Genomic DNA, 22,104 nt, shown 5'->3' on the forward strand with positions numbered 1-22,104 from the left:
ATTTAAGGAAATCATAATTTTCATACAAAATACAATAAAAAGCAGTTTGTCTAAACTGTTATTTTCAAATGACACTGTCATCACAAGTTTAAATGTATTTTTATAAATATACTAACCTTATTAGATAACACTAAATAAACCCAATAGAAAACATCAGTTGACAGCATAGTGTTGTAAAATCTCTAATAGGCTTTCAATTTCTAGTGTGAGCTAGGTTTAACCACAGTTACAGGAGACAAATATCTTCCAAAAAACATATTTAGAGAGAAAACTGTTTCAGAAATACACAGACATCAAAAAACTGCAAGCTATATATTTTTCTTTGATTTTTTTCAATAATCAAAACTCTGATCAGTAATCATGCAAATTAGCAGTTTTTTACACAATCCATCTTTAATTGTTACACTCAACTTTATAATCAGTTTTAAATTTCAAAAAGTATAAAAATTTTATGTCTCCTTGGGCTCACTCATCATCCCTATTAATGCTTTATGCTTCTATTTCTTAAATGTCCCATTTGCATAAATTGTCTGCAAACAATTAAAGTTAATTAAGATAATTTATCACTTGAAAGTAAAGCAATATTATCAGCAGGTATCAGCTTGTTAAGCAAAAAAAGAATAAGTTTCTGGGAAAAGAATCAGCCCTTGTTACCAAGTAGATACAAGTGGCAAAAAAGAAAAAAAAAAAGAGTTGCAATTAGCTAATCATGCTTCTCTAGCAGCTTATTTTGCAAAGAAACTATACATTTGATAATTTACACTTTGGCAATCTTCTTGCATATGAATTATGATAAAGTTTTCATAAAAATATCAAGTCTTTTAACTACCAAAGGGGTTCTGTAGCCAGAGTCCTTTAGAAATTAATTTTTTAGTGTATGTGAACAAGCAATGTTCATCATCAGCAGTTTCACTGATTTTAGATAGGCATTTCTTTAGCTTTCTGTATAAATAAGCAATTTGTTTAAATGAAAATGCTGACATTACCAGAGGAAATAGGTTCTTCAGCAGTGTCTGGGAAAAGAATTTCAGGGACACTCACGTGCAAGGAGTTTTAAGTGATAGTGGCAAGATTTATTAGAGTGAAAAGTTACAAGTGGCAGGACCCTCTCAGAAAGTCACTGTGGGCGGGCTGAAAGCAGTTGCATGGTTTCAGGAAAGGAAGTTACAGAGGCAAAAGGATTAGTCCTCTGCCACTATCCACTGCTCCTTTGGGGGTGAGTCTCGTGGGTACCTTTACAATTTAGGAGAAAATAAAGCAAAAGTGCACGCTGCAAAGAAGGAAGGGTAGAGGGTGTTCCCGGGAGAATGTGTATTGTGTTCTCTATCTTCCATATATTTCCTTGGGTCTGTGAAAGAGCACGCTTTCTTTCAGACTACCCAATTTCTTTCCTGGCTGTTCCTAGACCTGTGCCCTCCCTCATCTAATCCCTTTCTTGGATTCTCCAGAGCTTGTGTCCTTTCCCAATTTGATTCGTTCCCAGGCTAGTGCTCCCCCTTTTGTGGTCACCATTTTGGCTTCTATTGCCATTTATCTGGCAGAGTAATGCCAGTTACTCAGTATGATGGCTACATATAAAGCTGTCTCTTCTGCCTAGTCCACCAGGCACCATGTTTTTCTTCCTTTAACTGAAAGATGCTGGTTACTCAGTTGCAGGGGTGTCAAATTCATTTTCACCAGAGGCCACGTTAGCCTCATGGTTGCCTTCAAAGGGCCGAATGTAATTTTAGGACTCTATAAATGTACCTACTCCTTAACAGTTAAGTGTCAGCTTGGCACTGCTTCAAGGTAGAAACAAGGTGGAGGACAGGTTCAGCCCACAGGTCTTGTGTTTGCTACCTGTGCTCTGTCGAGTGACTGAAGGGTTAATTAGGTTTAATCAAACATGCCTGGTTCCCTTCTCTATGTTAATACCTAACTAACTGCCTACTCTAACGCTGATATTTTAACTGAGTATAAGAGAGAGTAGCAAAATGATACATGGAAGTTTTAAAATCCATGAGAGAGGCAACAGAACCTTTCTGAAGGTAATAGAAAAGAAACATATAAAAATGCAATGAATAGTAATATCATCATTATGAATATTGATGTTAGGAGAGGAAAGGCTGTATTAATTTTTGGAAAAGTTATTTCCTCACTGATGAAAAGGGTGATTCCAAAATTTCATTAATTTGAAATTTCATATCAAATCTGCTCTATATTGGGAAAGAAAAATAATTTTTCCTGTACCCTTCTGAGTTCTTAGCTGAGATCCCTATAATAACAGATAGATTAGCAAGAGAAAAACAAACAGAAATTGAATAACATGTATATCACATATATACACAGAAGATATTCAGGTAAAAATGAGTAACTGCCTGATGTGGCTTAGAATTCAGGCTTCACTACCAGCTTAATAGAAAAAGGGAATGGTGGACATAGGCCTGTTAGGAGAGAGCAAATAATTTTTAGGAAAGATGAATGGGTCCTCAGAAGAATAGATGGGAGGCATGATAGTTTGTGACAAAGTTTGAGGATGGTGTCGACTTCTAGTCTCAGTCGTCTGTGATATGGGTCTATTTTCTCTGGTTCATAAAATTTCTGGACAGGGGATTTAAGACAACTGAGTTCCTTTCTGAGGATCAGTCTTCAGATAGATAGGAGGTATTCAAGGCTGCTCCCTGCATTTGCCATTTATTCAATTGCCTACAGCTCAAAATAATGAATATTTCAAAGTAACATATTTTGGGGTGGTACATCCTAAACTCCTACAGTCATATTTTAAAGTGGTGTATTCTGCTGCCCTTCATAAGCTTCTTTCTAAGAGAAGTAATAGAAAGACTCAGTATATAGATTATAATAAGGTACAGTTACTTATTGTAATTTTTAGGGCATTTACTAAAAGCATAATAAAAATATATACTAATAAGCTATTAGGGTAAAATGGTAAAATAAATAAACGATATTTAATTCCAAGGAAAGTGAGAGAGGGAAATTTTTGAGGAAATATCAAAAAAGGGAATCAAGACAATTATAAGTAGATATACATAAATATTTATATATCATTAATTGCAATAATGTATGTGAAAAATGATACCCTAATTAAAAGACAATAGTTTTGGGTTAAAGCATCCCTCATTAGAGTCAGAATGAGAGAAAAAGTATGGATAAAAATATATAGTGGAAAGAATATTCATGATATATTAAAAGATGTGTGATGCAGAGATCAGAGCTTAAAAAATTTATAACCTTAAATGAATAAATTAGAAAAAAATGAAGACTAAATTTCAATGATCCAGGCTTCAATCTCAGAAAACTAGAAAAATCAACATAGTAACCCCCCAAATATAGACAAAACTATAGAATAAAAATAAGACTATAAATATAACTAAAAAACAAACTTTAAAATTTAAAAAGGATGGTGTAGAGACAGGTAATTTTTCATAAAATTTATAAAGCCCTAGCAAAATTGATCAAGGAAAACAAAAAGCAAGCACAAGTTACCAAATTATAAATGAAATGTAGATATCAATGGGATCATTTAGGCAATAAAAATTTAATTAAACACCTTGTACAATATTTATGTCAAAAAAAATTTAAAACTGCCCTGGCTGGTGTAGCTCAGTGGATTGAACATGGGCCTGCAAAACCACACGATCACAGTTTGACTCCCAGTCAGAGCACATGCCTGGGTTGCAGGCCAGTTCCCAGCAGGGGACTCATGAGAGGCAACCGTACATTGATGCTTCTCTCCTTCTGTCCTTCCCTTCCTCTCTAAAGATAAATAAATTAAAATTTAAAACTAATTGAAGTGGATAAATTCCATCACAAAAATATTACTTTTATGAAATGTGTCATATGCATACTTATAGTAATTGGATACATTTAGATATTTTCTGCCAAGAAACTATGATAAATGGTTTAACTGGTGAATTACTCTAAAGATTTAAGGAATTACATCTACTTTAATACAGTATTCCAGAGAGTAGAAAAAATACTATAACTTTAAGGTTATAGTATTTTAAGGTTTTATAACCTTAAAAATGGGGAAATTATCATTTCTCTCATGAACATGGATCAAAATTATAAATAAAATTTATCAAATCAAATCTATATCTATATATGTATTATAACATATTATGAACAAGTAGGATTTATTCCAAAATGTAAAAATGATTTAACATTCAAAATGAATCTGTTAATGTGGTTAATGAATAGTGTAAAACATTGCAAGAATAAAAGAGAATAGGCAAAGCTATTTGACAAAGTCAACCCATTCATGACTGAAAAGCTCAGCAAACTAGACAAAGCAGGAAACTGATAAACAGCACATAAAAGAAACTCGTAGCAAACAGTGCTCTCAATAGTAAAACACTGAATACTTTGAAGCCAGAAATGAGACAAGGATATCCACTATTAGCTGATGTTTTAAATATGAAAAAATAATTGCTGTTTTAAGTAATTTTTTCATATTTTATTGATTATGTCATTACAGTTGTTCCATTTCCCCCCTTCATTCCCCTCCACCCAGCACACCAATTCCCCGACCATTCCCCCTCTTTAGTTTATGTCCATGCATCACAAGTTCTTTAGATTCTATATTTCCCATACTATTCTTGCCCTTCCCCCTGTCTATTTTCTACCTACCATCCATGCTACTTATTATCTGTACCTGATCCCCTCTTCTCCTCCTCCTCCCACTCCCCTGTTGCTAACTCCCCTTCTCATCTCCATTTCTATGGTTCTGCTCCCGATCTAGCTGTCCTCTTAGTTTGCTTTTGTTTTAGGTGTGATTGTTAATAACTGTGAGTTTGGTGTCCTTTCACTGTTCATGTTTTTTATCTTCTTTATGGCTCAAGAAGAAGAATAGCTCAAAGCCCCAGAGCCAATACTTCTAAGCAACCAAGAGATAGCCAACCTCTCAGATGCACAGTTCAAAACACTGGTGATCAGGATGCTCACAGAACTGGTTGATTTTAGTCACAAATTAGATGAACAAATGAAGGCTAAACTAAGTGAAATGAAGGGAAATGCACAGGAGACCAATAGTGATGGGAAGGAAACTGGGACTCAAATCAAGGAAGCGGACCAGAAGGAAGAAAAAAAATGACCAAACAGAAAAGAAGGAAGAAACAAGAATTCAAAAAAATGAGGAGAGGCTTAGAAACCTCCAGGACATCTTTAAACATTCCAACATCCAAATTATAGGGATACCAGAAGGAGAAGAGGAAGAGCAACAAATTGAAAACTTATTTGAACAAAAAATAAAGGAGAATTTCCTCAATCTGACAATAAATAGACTTCCAGGAAATCCAGGAAACTCAGAGAGTCCCAAAGAAGTTGGATCCAAAGAGGAACACACCAAGGCACAACATCATTACATTAGCCAAGATTAAAGTGAAGGAGAGAATCCTAGAAGCAGCAAGAGATAAGGGGACAGTCACCTACAAAGGAGTTCCCATCAGACTGTCAGTTGATTCTCAAAAGAGACTTTACAGGCAAGAAGGGGCTGGAAAGAAGTATTCCAAGTCATGAAATCCAGAGATCTGCATCCAAGATTGCTCTATCCAGCAAAGCTTTCATTTAGAAGGGAAGGGCAGATAAAGTGTTTTAAGTAATTTTAAGTTATGAGAAAGTAAAATAAGAGCTAAAAATTTCTGTGAAAGAACAATGTGATAAAACATTAAGATGTACTCTAAAGCCTCAGAAATTGAGTGATGTAGACACTATATAACTACCTATAGTATATATATGTAAGAATTGACTGAGGTGAACTAGGGACTTAGGTATTTGAAAATGTTCTCGAATAGTGGAAAGATAATGCAGTATAAAGAAAAAAATTTAGGAAAACTTGAAAAGCATTTTTAAAAATTGTGATTCATACCTCACACTATATAACTGAGAAATTCTGAATGGTTTTGTGATTTTCGTTCAACCATTACAAATTTAATTTAGTATGACAAAATATAGGTAAATTATTTTATAACCTAGGTGAGGCAAAGGCTTTCTAATTATGACACAAAATAGTGAAGATATAAAGAAACACTAATAACTTTGACCATATACATATAAAACACTTCTGCTTAGCAAAAACACCATTTGAAATGGACAAATTTAAGTTTGTACAATGCTCCATCTCCCATGTTGGAGCCTACTGCCATCATAAAGGAAAATAGCATGTAAATTACCTTTAGGAGAACAATCTAGTCTCAAGCACCAGCGAACTTAGCCATTGTACTCACATTATCTTTAGCAAAATAATCAACTTCCAATTGTCAAGAGCTGTGGAGAGTCTAAGATTTTACCAGAGACGCAAGCCAACAAGTTCACCTGCCACGGTTGGGTGGGTTCTGATAGATGCAAGGCTAGTAGGTCAGAGACAAAGAACTTCATCACTAATGGCACAGAAGGCAGCGTGGTTTCACCCTTGTTTCACTTCCTCCTTGTCCCCCAAATCCCATGGGTGTGACGTGGAGGCAGATCCATGTAGGTGCTGGACCCCCACTCAGTTGAGAAATAGTTGGGGAATTCCAAGCTTAGTAAACTCCAGTATTTTTAAGAGGTCTGCTAGCAAAACACACAAACAAAAGAAGATACTATCTTTATTATGCTGGTCCGAAAAAAGAAAATCAGCTGTTTTACCTTGGTGCTTGTATTACCTTGCTATACAAACCTACTTTAAAAAATAATCTGGAATAAGAGCTGATTCCTAGACATACTGAAACAGCATGGGGTGCTGTCTCCCAACACTGTTAGCCTTAGTTGTTTCACTGGTACATTATGGATTGCCAAGCAAGTAGCATCTGTTGCCTTTCACCTGGAGTAAAAGTCAGAATAATTTGTCTACTTCAACTTGGTCTATGAATTGCCGAGAAAAAATGCAGCCCATCCAAACACTGGATGAAACAAAGCTTTACTCACAGAGAGAAGAGACAGAGCAAGGGCAGCTCCAGGAGCAGGTGTTGGTCCCCACAGCCAACAAGTCCCTCCAGGGCAAGTGGCCTGTACACACCCCTCTTGTACTCTTGCAGAACCAAGGACACCATCCTCTCCCTGCAGGGGACAGTTACACCAGTGGATTAATCAGGTGCCTTATGACACACATACTTAAACAAATAGGAAAAGACATTCCCATACAAGGCGACAAGCCTAGCACAACTGTGAGGTCTCTCTGTCTCTTGGTAAGGAAGTGTTCCAGGGCCAAGCACAGTCTCATGTGGCCAAGTGAGGATTAAAAGACTCAATAGGTGAGCCGGCCTTCTCCAACCTGGATAATATACATTATGTAGGGCAGTTACAAGAATTAAATAGGAAAATGTCTCAAAAGTATTTAGGATGGTGCTGGCACCTTGTAAGTACTCACAACATAGACAGTACTTTGCTTACAATTATAATTGTAAAAAGGGCTCGTGAACAAGGACAACAGTGTGGTGATTGGAGGGGAGGGGGTGGATGGAGGTGGAAGAGGGTTTAAGAGGCATAAGTGGTAATGGGAAAATACAATAAAATAAACAATTAAAAATTTTAAAAATGAAATAGCAAAAACTAAAAATAAGTATATTTTAAAACATGTTAAACTATGTTCAAATATTATTTTATTTTTCACAACAAAAGACAGGGTTTTTTTGTATACTAAATAAAGTACTTAGTTTTTAGTTTCTGATGATTTGTATTTGAGTCAATTATTAAAGGACTGTCAAGCTTAACTTTTGTGTCTTTGATGGTCAAAAAAATATTTCCCATATCTCTAATTCCAAATAAAGAACTTGTGCTCTACATATATTATAGACAGAATCATAAAATTATCTTTGTTAAGACAGCTAGTCATATTCTGAAGAAAATCTTTTTTATTGTGTACAAAATCAATAAAGTAGAAGAGAAAGCCAGCTAAATTATGATCCAAACTTCATGGAGCTGATAAAATCCTAAAGGCATGCTAAAAACGAATGGTGTGCATGGGAAATTAGAACTATCAACTCTGAAACAGATCAGTTTGAAAAATACGGATTGGTTCAGAAAAGAAGTCACTTTCCCCAGAAGCTTTTCCATTTTCAGTTTGGCATGATTTAGGGTCATCAAACGCTGAAAGCCCCGATGTTTAATTCATCTTGAACGTGTGGGAGACCAGAGCAACACAGTAAAAATCTTCGTAAAAGTAAATACACTCATATTTAGAGCCAAAATTTAACATTGCTGATGGCAATTTTAAAAGTAAACAAACCCCCTCTTATTCAATCTCTGAAACACAGCTTTAATTGTTAAAACACAAACCCCTCGAAAGAGGTGCAGTGTTTAATTAGATCTTCAGGCGAATGGTTGTGTATTTCCATTTACACAGGCACTAGCCCATCAGGGTAAACTGACTTAACGCTGTGCTAAAATGGCTAAAAGGCAATGAGGAACAGTCATTTAAAAATTAATTTAAAACAATTTCTGAATGTGCCATGGGAAGACAAAAGTCATTAAGCAGAATTATTAATATTCACAGCAGCTGTTCCACAATCATGTTTCAGATCCCCATGTTCAAATTTGCTTTCTAATAGAGTTTCTTAAAATACTTTATTAGTCTGTACTTCTTCATATGCTAATGAGCTGCAAATAGCTTTAATTTTCATTTCACATCAGTTTATCATAGGTAAGTGTTTGCTCAATATATGTTTGAGATTAACTGGTTTTGAGTTACTTTAAAAAAAATACCAAAAAGCCTGTGAACAAATGGAGATTCCCTTTCCCCATTTTCCATGACTCCCTTGCTCAGTATATCCCATCAGCCTCAGTCAGTGATTTATAACCTTCTGCTGTGTCTCCAGGTATCGATGTATTTAGGGACTTTATGCTACCTACCATCCTTAAACATTATTTCAAGTACTGCATCTTTCTACACAAGCTGAAATGTTTGTATTGAATCTCACAGTTGAAAACATACATCTAAGCATATGACTGGTCAAACTGGTCTTGCCTAGATTTAGGTCTAGTCGGGATCATTTCAGAATTTAAGATCATATGATCTTGCCCTGTCCAGTAGGTCAGATTCTNGTTCCACAATCATGTTTCAGATCCCCATGTTCAAATTTGCTTTCTAATAGAGTTTCTTAAAATACTTTATTAGTCTGTACTTCTTCATATGCTAATGAGCTGCAAATAGCTTTAATTTTCATTTCACATCAGTTTATCATAGGTAAGTGTTTGCTCTCACAGTTGAAAACATACATCTAAGCATATGACTGGTCAAACTGGTCTTGCCTAGATTTAGGTCTAGTCAGGATCATTTCAGAATTTAAGATCATATGATCTTGCCCTGTCCAGTAGGTCAGATTCTTAGAGTGTTGTCTCAGCATGCCAAGGCTGTGGGTTTAAACCCCAGTCAGGGTACATACAGGAAGCAACCAATGAATGCATAAATAAGTGGACCAACTATTTCTCTCTTTCTCTCTCTATATATATGAGAGAGAAAGAGAGAAATATATATATCAATGAGCAATTTTTAAAAGTCATATGGCCTTGCATGTGCTCAACAGAAAAGTAAGACAACCCCTTCCCAAAGAAACATTACTTTGAAGAATTTGTTTTAATGTCCTCAAGACCATGATTTCAAAGATACTTTCTTCCTTCTAGCAGACTTCATCATTTTTTTCTTTCTTCTAAATTAGTGATAACTTATATTACTAAAAGTTTTCTTCCAAAAAATATTTTGTTTGTGTTATAATAGTGCCCTAAATATTTCAATGAGCTCAGACAAAAGTCTTAAAGGATATAACCCTTTTTATGCTTATCTGCACTACAATATTATTTTATTTTATAGCAGTGTAATGTCGGTGTAAATAGACTTAAAACTGTGTAGTTATTTGGTGGCCCAAGATCCTGGACTTTGCATAGGTTGTAGAAAAAAAGGTGCAAATAAGGTAGTATGCTGAAACCCTAAAAAATGTTACATTTAATTGTTATGTACTTAATAGTAATCAACTGATTTTATAAATACAATGATACCTCTGTACTCATCATTAATTTGTTTCAGAACTTGTGACGAGTGCTGAAACTGACAAGTGCTGAGCCAGTAATGGATGATGAAGCATCTTCTCTTGTGGGGCAGCATCATGACTCATCTGCCTTCTAGCAAGTGCAACANGTCGGTGTAAATAGACTTAAAACTGTGTAGTTATTTGGTGGCCCAAGATCCTGGACTTTGCATAGGTTGTAGAAAAAAAGGTGCAAATAAGGTAGTATGCTGAAACCCTAAAAAATCTTACATTTAATTGTTATGTACTTAATAGTAATCAACTGATTTTATAAATACAATGATACCTCTGTACTCATCATGAATTTGTTTCAGAACTTGTGACGAGTGCTGAAACTGACAAGTGCTGAGCAAGTAATGGATGATGAAGCATCTTCTCTTGTGGGGCAGCATCATGACTCATCTGCCTTCTAGCAAGTGCAACAAGTCTCAAGCAAATGATGAGTGTTGAACATTTCTTTTGTCAAAATGTGACAAGTGTAGGGTTTGGTGAGTTCTGAAGTCAACAAACACCAAGGTACAACTGTGTATTAAAGGCTTATGCTTCTATACAGTATCTGGCTTAGGATATTGAGCCATAATATCATAACAAAGAATGTCCATGTATCAACGGTTTGTTCTAGGTTAGTACCCCACTCCCACTAAAAATTGTAGCCAGGGGTCAGCAAGGAACATGTATAAAGCACCCTTGAACAAAACCAAAGCGGGGTAGGATTGAGGGTGGGGAACAGTTTGGGGATGGAGGGAAATGAAGACAACTGTACTTGAAAAACAATTTTTAAAAAGGATGGGATAGGAGTAATAGACAGAACACTGTACTTGAAAAATAATTAAATAAAAAAATTGAAAGAAAAAAAATTTTATATAAAAATAAATAAATAAATAAATATAAATAAAAAGGTTGAAAATCACTGCTTTATCCAGTACACTCTAGTGTCATTTAATAATAAAGTCAAGATAGAAAGATTGATATAGAAACATGGTAGATTGATATAGAAATGTGAAATACTGACAATTTTAAAAATATAATCTGAAATAAGGAAAACAATCTTATGTATACTTATGTTAAAGTGATCCTTTGCATTATAATTATATATAATTATGTGTCTCTGTATCCTCTGTATGTCCTCCTTGGAGAAATGTCTGTTCAAGTCCTCTGCCCATTTTTCAATCGGGTTGCTTGTCTTCTTTGAGTGGAGCCGAATGAATTCTTTGTATATTTTGGAGATTAAACCTTTGTCTGAGGTATCATTGGCAAATATGTTTTCCCAAACAGTTGCTTCTCTTTTTATCTTGATACTGTTTTCTTTAGCCATGCAGAAGCTTTTTATTTTGATGAGATCCCATTTGTTTATTCTTTCCTTTATATCCCTTGCTCTAGGGGATGTGTCAGTAAAAATATTGCTGCGTGGAATATCTGAGATTTTCTTGCCAATGCTCTCCTCTAGGGCTTTAATGGTTTCACGGCTTATATTTAAGTCTTTTATCCACCTTGAATTTATTTTGGAGTATGGTGTAAGTTGGTGCTCAAGTTTCATTTTTTTGCATGTAGCTGTCTAGTTCTCCCAACACCATTTGTTGAAAAGGCTGTTGGCAGATATCGCTAGCTATCAGAGAGATGCAAATTAAAACCACAATGAGATACCACTTAACACCAGTCAGAATGGCTATCATAAACAAAGAAACAAACAACAAGTGCTGGAGAGGTTGTGGGGAAACGGGGACCCTAGTTCACTGTTGGTGGGATTGCAGACTGGTACAACCACTATGGAAAACAGTATGGAATTTTCTCAGAAAACTAAAAATGGATGTGCCTTTTGACCCAGCAATCCCACTCTTAGGAGTATATCCTAAGAATCCTGAAACACCAATCCAAAAGAACCTATGCACCCAAATGTTCATAGCAGCACAATTCACAATAGCCAAGAGTTGGAAGCAACCTAGATGCCCATCGGTCAATGACTGGATCACAAAACTATGGTACATTTACACAATGGAATTCTATGCCACAGAAAGGAAGAAGGAACTACTACCCTTTGCAACATCATGGATGGAACTGGAAAGCATTATGCTGAGCGAAATAAGCCAGGCGGTGAAAGACAAATATCATATGATCTCACCGTTAACAGGATTCTAAACAAACCAAACAAGCAAGCAAAATACGACCAATGACACTCAAATATGGAACAGGCTGACAGGGTCCAGAGGGGAGAGGGGAGAGAATCATAGGGGAAAAGGGAATGGACTCACATGAACAAGTATAAAGGACACATGGACAATAACTAGGGGTGGGGGGTGGAAAGGGGAGGGAGGCGGGGAGCATGGGGTGGGGGGTGGGCAGGGTTGGGAATATAAGACAGAAACCTGTACGTGAACAAGAATTAAATAAAAATTATATTTAATAAATAAATAAATAAATAAATAAATAAAAATAATTATATATAATTATATATACACATTAACATTTATATAATTAAAACTATAAAAATAATATATAAAATATGCATGCTTATGCTCTAATTTCATATTTTTACTGCTAAATATAATAGACATACAGAATAGTTCATTAACCATATATTACAGCCCCGGCTGGTGTAGCTCAGTGGATTGAGCACGGGCCTGCGAACCACACAATCGCGGTTCTATTCCCAGTCAGGGCACATGCCTGGGTTGCAGGACAGTTCCCAGCAGGGGACTCACACGAAGCAACCATACATTGATGTTTCTCTCCTTCTCTCCTTCCCTTCCCCTCTAAAGATAAATAAATAAATAAAATTTTTAAAAAATAAAAAAAAACATATATTACAACAATTTTTTAAAATAAATGTAGATGTATCCCATCTCAGGTTAAGACATAAAACTGATCAATGCACAATAATTCCCTCAAAAGTACTTCACAATCTTAATACCTGTCTTTCTCTACAGCAGTGATAATGAACAGTCATTATCACTCTATTATCACTATTTATGATATTGGTTTATTTAACTTTATCATTTTAGACCATAAATAATTACTGTATTTTAACTTATTGTATATGAACAAATAATTTATTTATTATAATTTTCAGCTTTTTTGTTGAACATTATTTAAGATGTATCCATACATTTAATGTATCTATACATCATATTACACTTAAGATGTATTCATACATTTCTACCTCAGGTATTGACATGTAAGTTTTTTTTAAACAGTCTACCACTGAGAACGCATTTAAAAAGATGTCATAATACAAAAACCAATATATGAGAACATCATGGAGAAAATAATAGAATTCATCATTATAAGACCAAAATCTTAGAAAATGTATAAATGTAAGCTTGACATTTAGAATATTATGCTCTAACAGTATCTGCAAGTTACAGAAAAAGTGGCTACATTACTAAAAGGATATAATTTTTTTTTCAATACTCACGGGGCTAGGGTAAAACATCTAAAAAGAAAGTCTTGAAAGCATCACAATTATTTTGTGAACAGAAAAAGGCAGACAACCTTGAAACAACAATTAAATTGACAGCTGACTTTTCAACAAAAATAATTCAGTCACAATACAGTGAAATCTTCTTTTTAAAGTGCTAAAGAGTAAAATTGCCAATCTAAAATACAGCTCAGAGAAAATATTCAAGAGCAATGGTTAAAAAACGTATATTTCATTTAAAGAAAATAATTTGTCAACACAGATTTTAATTCAAGAAAACAGTAAAAGGTATTTTCAGACAGAGAGAAAATGAACTCACATACGATATAATAAAGAAAAAAAGGAGTGGTGGGAGAAAAATGCAGACAACTATAACTGAACAACAATAAAATATTTTTTAAAAAATCAAAAAAAGATGAAAAATAATTATACAGGAAAAATTAAGGATAAATATTATTTTGTGAACAGTAACACATTTATTTTATAGAACAACAATTATAATTATATCATGTGAGATTTAAAATATAGATATAATTAAATACTAAAGCTCAGTATTTACTAATGAAAGAGTTGCAGCACCATAAAAGTCCTGGAAAACATAGGCAGGAAAATCTAAGATATTCCATGCAGCAATATTTTCACTAATATGGACCCTAGAGCAAAGGACATAAAGGAAAGAATAAACAAATAGAACCTCATCAAAAGAAAAAGTTTCTGCACGGCTAAAGAAAACATCAGCAAAATAAAAAGGGTTCATTGCACTTCTCATGCCATCCTTTCAGAGTCCTTGGAAGTGGCTTCTTCTACACTTAATTTTTGGTCCAAACACCCAATGACATTCTGAATCTCCAATATTTGGAAAATATGGTTTCAATTTGAAGCCTTTACTGTGTTGCCTGTTGTTGTTTGTTTGTTTTCTAATTCTAGTCAAATTTAGCACAACTTAATGATATTAAATGTATAGGCCTGTATTTAAATTTTAGAGTCAAGTTATTTTGTGAGCATGAGTTAGCTTGGAGCATTTTCTTGAATTTAAATGAAATAATTTTATATCTTTGTGGAAAAAATAAAAAACCAGTGAGAGCAATAATTAGTATTAGATTTTAGTGAATGCATACCTTATAGTAATCTTTAAAAGAATAGATAAAGTATATAAGGTTGTGGGGAAAAGGGGATCCTAGTTCACTGTTGGTGGGATTGCAGACTAGTACAACCATTATGGAAAACAGTATGGAATTTTCTAAGAAAACTAAAAATGAATGTGCCTTTTGACCCAGCAATCCCACCTCTAGGATTATATCCTAAGAACCCTAAAACACCAATCCAAAAGAACCTATGCACCCCAATGTTCATAGCAGCACAATTTACAATAGCTAAGAGTTGGAAGCAACCTAAGTGCCCATAAGTAAATGAATGGATCAAAAAACTATGGTACATTTACACAGTGGAATTCTATGCAGTAGAAAGAAAGAAGGAGCTCCTACCCTTTGCAACAGCATGGATGGAACTGGAAAGCATTATGCTGAGTGAAATAAGCCAGGTGTTGAGAGACAAATACCATATGATCTCACCTTTAACAGGAAGCTAAACAACAAAACAACAAGCAAGCAAAATAAAAACAAAAACACTGAAATAGAGAACAGGCAGATAGTGACCAGAGGGGAGAGGGGAGAGAATTTCAGGCAAAAAGGGGAAGGATTCACAGGAACAATTATAAAGGACACATGGACAAAAACTAAGTGGGGTGGAAATGGGAGGGAGGTGGGGAGCATTGGGTGGGGGCTGAGAGGGGAATAAAAGATAGAAAACTATACTTGAACAACAATTAAATTTAAAAAAATTAAAAAAAGAAAATGGAAAGCAATAGCAAAATTGTAAATTAAACAAAAAAAACAGTAATTAACTAAAAGAGAAGTACATGCTGTACTTAAAAAACAAAGATTTATTGGGCAGACAAGTTGTATATAAGAGAACAAAGAAATACTCTAAAAACAGTATCCAATAAATTGGTACAGTTATAATAATATTAGACTAACTAGGTAAAAATATAAGAAGCATTATATAATAATAAAGAGGTCACACTATGTAAATATATAATAAATTTTAATTTGAGTCTTTTACAAATGAAGTAAAAGCCTCAAATTATATAAAAGAAATAGACAAATTTACAATCACAGTGAAAATCTTTAACATGCCTTTCTCAATAAATATTATATTAAAATAAAAAAATTGTGAGGATTTAAAAAATTTGATTGGCATCCTTTAAAAATTTGACTTTATTGACATATGTAGATATTTATCCAACTGCAAATATATATCTTTTTTTACCAATGGCATATGGGACATTTATAATATTGACCATATTCTGGGTCACATAGCAAGTGTGAACAAATTTCAGTGGTTTTAAGTTTTACAGAGCATGTACTCTGACCACAGCAGAACTAAAATTAATAACAAAAAAGATATCTAGAACATCACCCACATTGGGAAGTTAACTACTACATGAATCTCTAGATGAAAGAAGCAAGTGAAATGGAAAATAGAAAATACTTTTAAATGATAATAAAAATTACACATATCAAAGCTTTGTGAGATGTGGTTGAATCAATAACTACAGGAAATTTTATAGCATTAAATATAATAAAAAGAAGAAATGATGAAACTCACTGTGATAGAAACAATCCCAAAAAGCTATAAAATTAAGAGCAAATTTAGGAAATTAAAGTAGAATTATGATAATGTTAAGTATTAAGACAAAACAAAAATCAATAAATTAGAAATAAGCATAAAATAGGAACAATAGGCCTAATGTAGTTTCTTTGAAAAAACTCAAAAAATTGATACACACTTATAAAAGCAGCTAAGAACACAGAAATTAAAAACAAAAAACAAATAACAAGATAAAAAGAGAGAGTTTAAAAACCTTTATAAAGAATATAATAAATAAGTTTAGGCTCACAAATTTCAAAAATTAGGTGAACTGGAAAGTGACTAATGAGAGATCCTAGGCAAATGGAGACAAGAAGAAATGGAAAACACTAGAAGCACTATACCAAGTACAGATATTAAGTCCAAAATTAGAATTCTTCCCACAAATAAAATTCACGAGTAAATGACCTCTAATATTTAAAGAAGTAATAATGTCCATGTTACACTTTTTTTTCAGAAAAGAGAAAAATGGGTGTACTCTGCAACTCATTTTATGAAGCCAACAGAATTCTGATATGAAACTCTGGCAAGGATATTACAAGATTAGAAAACTAAAGAAAAAATATTAAGATTGCTGAAGAAAACCTATGAACAATATCACTCGGAGATGTTTGAAAGGCAGTTGTGACAGGTACAGTACAGCCCTCAATATGAAACTACAAAGTGAGTGAGCTGGGAACACAGACCACATCAATAAAGTCTTGGTATTTATCAATGCTTACAATATGTCAAGCATCTTCTATGTGCTCTGCTCACTTAATTCCCACAACTGTCCTATCGGGTGAGCACGATTTTAACCCCACCACACTATTCTGCCTCTCTCCCCTTCTCCTCTTACTCGACAGCAAAATCAGCACTGGAATATTGGTTTATGGACGGTGCCTTACCCATTGCACTTTGTGTAAACCTCACTAACTTCCTAAGACATAATGAAAGGTAGTTTCTAACAGTGCTAGGAAATTGAGATTTGCAACTACAAAGGACAAGAGTGGAAGTTTACCAAAGAAAAGAATAAAAGAGGCAACAGAAGTAAGTAATTCCTGAAATACTCTCCAGCTCCAAGGATGTTGTTCTAATATCCAATTCTTGGAAATGATGAAGCCCTGACAGTGGTCTAAGTTTGCCCCAGTTAGAATGAGAAGGGTGAGGCAGGTGCAAGCACAGTCTGGAGATGCATTAGAAGATAACACTGAATTACTCTTTCTGCAGAGACGTGTCATGACTCTGCCATTAAATTATTGCTCTGTTCAGAGTTCTTTGTCCTGATTCTTGATGTGCATATATAGTTGTGCATTAAATAAATGGGTTAGAATACAACTCCTACTATCTATGAAAATAAAGATATCCATGAAGTTTTGCAAAGTGCTTCAAGACTAGAGAAAGGCACTGTGGCAAATACAAATTATTGATGTTGTTACTTGGGATTTAGATAGTGGCTTTGCTCCAATGTTCTGGAAGCTCTTGTACAGTGTACTGATTTGTAAAATGACAATACATCTTTCTTCTGAAGAGCCCATTTCTTAATGTCTTCAGCATAAACTTAAATTACAAGACTCCAGATATTCCCACATTGATATCCACCCGCCTTCAAATCATTTACTTGTATGGCAATTCTATGGGACTAACCAGGTACAAAAATGGTTGCGATCAGACACAAATCTGGTAAGCATCCGAAAGCACCTACTGCTAATCCAAATCTTTTTAAATTTGTTTTTGCTGTTTCTTCCGAGTTTTTGTTTGGTTTTGTTCTATAACATTTTATCTATTTTTAAGATATGTGTTTTTAAATGTGACTGATATAACCCTAATATTAAATATTTTAATTATTATTATCAAACTGATAAATTAAGTATGCCAATTTAATTTAAATTAACTTCATACATTAAGCTGTATAATAAAAGAGTCAACTAAATGTAAGTTAAAACTGAGAAACTATTGATTTCTTATAGGCAACTGAATTGCTTGTGATGTTAATTGAAATTTTGAAAGCAATTTCTTTATCAATATAACTATTTTTGCTAAGCAACTTTTTTCTGCCAAGAATATGAATTACTCATGCTTTTACTAAAAAAAGCACATCTTAAATAGTGATTTTAAATGAATTTTTAAATAAAATACAATTTAATTTATTTAAAACTTTTAAAAACAAATATGTCATTTGTAACATGTTTTATATAAAAATTGTGGGATTACCTAAAAATTAATTTTTTTACAAATACTCTAAGACTGTTGAATACAGTGAAAAAGTTGTAAGAGGAAGGTATGAGTAAATACCAGTCCATGGATACATCAGTTAGACTGAAGCAATTTTGCTGTTTAACAACTGTGTAAGTTTCTTTGGCTTAAAATAGTAAACATTTATTTCTCTCTTGCTTACCTCACTGTATTTAACCTTGAGATCTGCTCCCCCTGAAATCAGAGCTTGGCTCCAAGCCATGGCTTGTATTCTGGCTACTCCAAACACCTTCTCATTTTCCTTTCCCATAGCTACTCTGAACACTGTCTTCTCATACAGATGGTGGAAGTGTGAGAAGCCAGGACAAGGCATGGGCACACAGTAAAGCTTCTGTTCCTATTCCACCCATTAATATCCCATTGGCCAAAGCAAGCCGCGTGTAGAAGTTGAAAGTCAATGGTGCAGGAAAAATATACCTGACCTATTCTAATGAGATTTTTGTAGAACTACAGTGACATGGCCAAATGTGTGCATGAATAATTCTTTTACAGACAGGGAGTGAAGAATTGGGAACAATAACCCAATACACCACTTCAGGGAAATCACCATTCTCATATTTTTTGAAGAATAATTTTTGCCTGCCTGCTCGAATGTTTTCAGAAATGCAAACGTTTTCAGAGTTTTATAATATAACCTGCAACTGATGTATTTCTATGAAAGCCCAGGAAGCTAAAGGCTTAGGTGAATTTTCTATCCATTTTAATAGATCAAAACCAGAGAAAAAACATTTAAAGAAAAACAAAAAGAAATTATTTGTGATTAAAGTGAAAGTGGACAGCAAGCAATTTTTCTGAGATATGCAAAGCAGTGGTTTCTGAAGTCTCTCCCTGAAATATTTATTATTCACTAAATGCGTGTCTCTCAATAAACAGTTTTTACATAAAAATATAGTAAAATGTAACTTAAATATAAGTGTCCTCCTTATGTTCTAATGAGTTTATAAACATTGCACTAAAGATTTTCTATAAAAATATTAAATTGTTCCACAAAAATTCTCTAAATAGACTTTTATTATATAACTTACTGTAGCAATAACCCTAAAAATATTTAAACTGTGTAACTAAAGCAGTGAACTCATAAAAATGTTTCCTTGGTGCATCACAAATGTTTATGAAGACATTTCTATCCAACTAGGCTAATTCTAAGGGCAAAGAATATTTGTTCTGTTCTATAATTTTTATCTTCTATGGGTTTCTTTACCTGGTGGGTAATACTTAGGCAGTAATAGAATCAGCTAATACCATTTCTATTAATGTTACATAACTGGGATACCACAGATTTAACAGCTTTAAGTACAAATGAATTCAATTATGTAAATACCCTTTATATGCTGCTCCAAATCTTTACCCTGATTAATAGTACTCCAGTCTTTTTGCTTCATTCACCTTCCCAATATTTTAGAGAACTTTTGGGCATATTTGTATACACCCATGAAATGGCATCAATAATCTCCAAATGAGCGTAATAGAATCACACATCAGAGGGACAGAAGATGCAGCTTTGACCATCATCATATCTTTGTTTGTTTGCTTGCTTGTTTGTTTGTTTGGTGTTGCATTGTATGAGTTCTTGACCATCCTAGTAGCTTGATATGCACAAGTTTTGCACTGGCATTTCCTCTCACTATTCACAGATCTAGAAAAATTTCACAGAAGAACATTTACCGTGTTCTCTGTCTGCAAGAAATTCCATAAAAGGAGGTCACAAAGGCTGTCTGAGGATGGTGGCAGGCTCATGCCTGATTGGTTAAATTTCCCAAAGCATTCATAAGTTCAGAGTGGTTGAGCTGAACTGGGTAAGAGCAGCCCCCACTGCACTGGTAACCAAGAACTCTCTTTAGGTCTTGAGTGCGTTTTGTTTGTCAAGACCATACTCAGTGAGAAGACTCTTCTCCAAGGCCTTCTGGTTTCTCTCCTCATACCCAGCAAAAGTTGAAGACTACTTCATTACATTATATATATTTGCATATACCCAAATTGCATGGGTTCAGAGTAAAAAAGTTCATATATCAATAGATGCAAACAGAAATGTGGAAAAGGGGAACCATCCAATTCCAGAAATCAGTAAAATTCAAGGCCCAATTAAAATGGCTTTGTTTGAGGAAAGATAGGATTTAAGTTGAAGATTCAACTCTCTCAGCCACACAGGACCCAGCTAAATGCCCTGTTACATTCACATGACAAACATGTATGTAAATGTTGTGGATCACTCTTCCTGGTTCTAGGAATTGTAACTCTGTACCCGCTGTGGCTAAAGAGGAGTCAGTGACCTCTGGAATGCAAGCCCCAAGAGACAAAGTTTGTCTCTGGGAGCAAATGCTGCCTCAGTTTCCTCCCTGCCCCCAAAGCACAGTCAGAAGTCCTTGGCCGGTAAGACCCCTCAGAGGAGGAGCAACCTAGGCCAGACATGACCACTTGGGAGGCCATCATGAAGGACTCAGGGAGGTTGCGACAAAGAGGGATTAATAAACTCTCCCCCCTCCCCGGCTTTGACATAGCCCGAGTCCCCATATCCTCTTGGAGAAGTGCTTCCTGGCTCTAATCCCTTAAAGCCTGAATACCTGTTGGGGAGGGTGCAGCTCCTTTTCTTACCAGAGCAGATCCCAGGGGGAAAAATCATGCATCACAAAGAATTCCTCAAAATACTGTGAAACCTGTTCTGCTAAGAGTGCTTTCACTCATATGTTAAGGGTCCAAGCAGGAAACCCTAAAGTTTCTGCAAAACCCCCTACCTGACAGACTCTGACTCAGACTAAGCCCTCAGACTAAGATTTCTTTGCAGTGTTATCTACTATTTGATCCTTGCTGCCCTGTATTCCTGTGTATTATAACCCAATAAAAGCACCTGGAGGAACGGGCTCAAGGCCTTTTTCCCCTGAGAAACTGGCCACTGCTCAAGGCCCTTCCCTTTTGAGGGATCGGCCTCCTCTCCTCCTCAAGTAGATCATGTCTTGGTAGTGTTTACTTTCATCCATGGCAGATGGGGAACTTGTGGGAAAAGTTGCCCCCACAGACCACATGTCACCCCCCCAAATTGAGAATCCATTTCTACATAATTAGTGGTAATGTTCTTAGGAGATCAAATATGATGAAAGATTCATTACTATGGTTAGCAACATGGGATTAGCAGCTTCAACTTTATAAAAGGGATATCAGTGACGTCATGGGGACAGAAACTAGATTGCTGTAGCTTTAGAAGTGAATGGAAAGGGAGGAGGTGAGCCAGGAGCCAAAGAGAGTCCAAGTCAGGGGGCGGGAAGCCAACAGTAAGTATACAACACAAAAATTGTATTTGTTTGTTCTGGCCACTAGGGGATTATTATCTCAATTATCTGAAATACAAATACATGCTTCAGAAGATTTGCCAATAGCTACATGCAAAGGAATTCAAAAATCTCAGGAATAGTGAATCACAAAGTCCTGAAACACTGTGAGACTGTTGTCAACTACAATAGTCCTATGTCTGAGACATCTGAAAATATAACCCAAAATCATAGGCTTTAAGTGGTTATAGAGTTAGTACTTTTGTAAAGTATATTGCTCTAAAAACTTATTTACATTATTATAAATTTCATTTACTTAAACTTCAGTTTCAGATTACACATGGTCTTTGAAATATTATTTTCAAAATGATGTCTCCTCTGGAAGTTAAAAGTATTTTCTAATTATTAAATAACTTTCTTCAGAAGAAACCTGTTCCTATTACACACATCTTTTGTTGTTATGTTTTAAATTTGTTGTTTCTAAAAT

The 22,104-nt window shown here is 34.7% G+C and overlaps 1 protein-coding gene across 1 annotated transcript in view; it reads right to left on the reverse strand.

Moving 5' to 3' along the window:
- The window catches only part of LOC118987686 (actin-related protein 2/3 complex subunit 4-like), a 52,960-nt gene extending 34,356 nt beyond the window's left edge, over positions 1 to 18,604 (reverse strand). Inside the window, exon 1 of the mRNA XM_037046908.1 lies at positions 18,497 to 18,604. Coding sequence (XP_036902803.1) covers positions 18,497 to 18,604 — 108 coding nt within the window. The remainder of the gene's footprint in view (positions 1 to 18,496) is intronic.
- Positions 18,605 to 22,104: the final 3,500 nt, after the last annotated feature.

Source organism: Sturnira hondurensis, unplaced genomic scaffold (genome assembly GCF_014824575.4).
Source record: "Sturnira hondurensis isolate 20B ecotype Veracruz unplaced genomic scaffold, ASM1482457v3 Scaffold0005329, whole genome shotgun sequence".
NCBI classification, from domain to species: Eukaryota; Metazoa; Chordata; class Mammalia; order Chiroptera; family Phyllostomidae; genus Sturnira; species Sturnira hondurensis.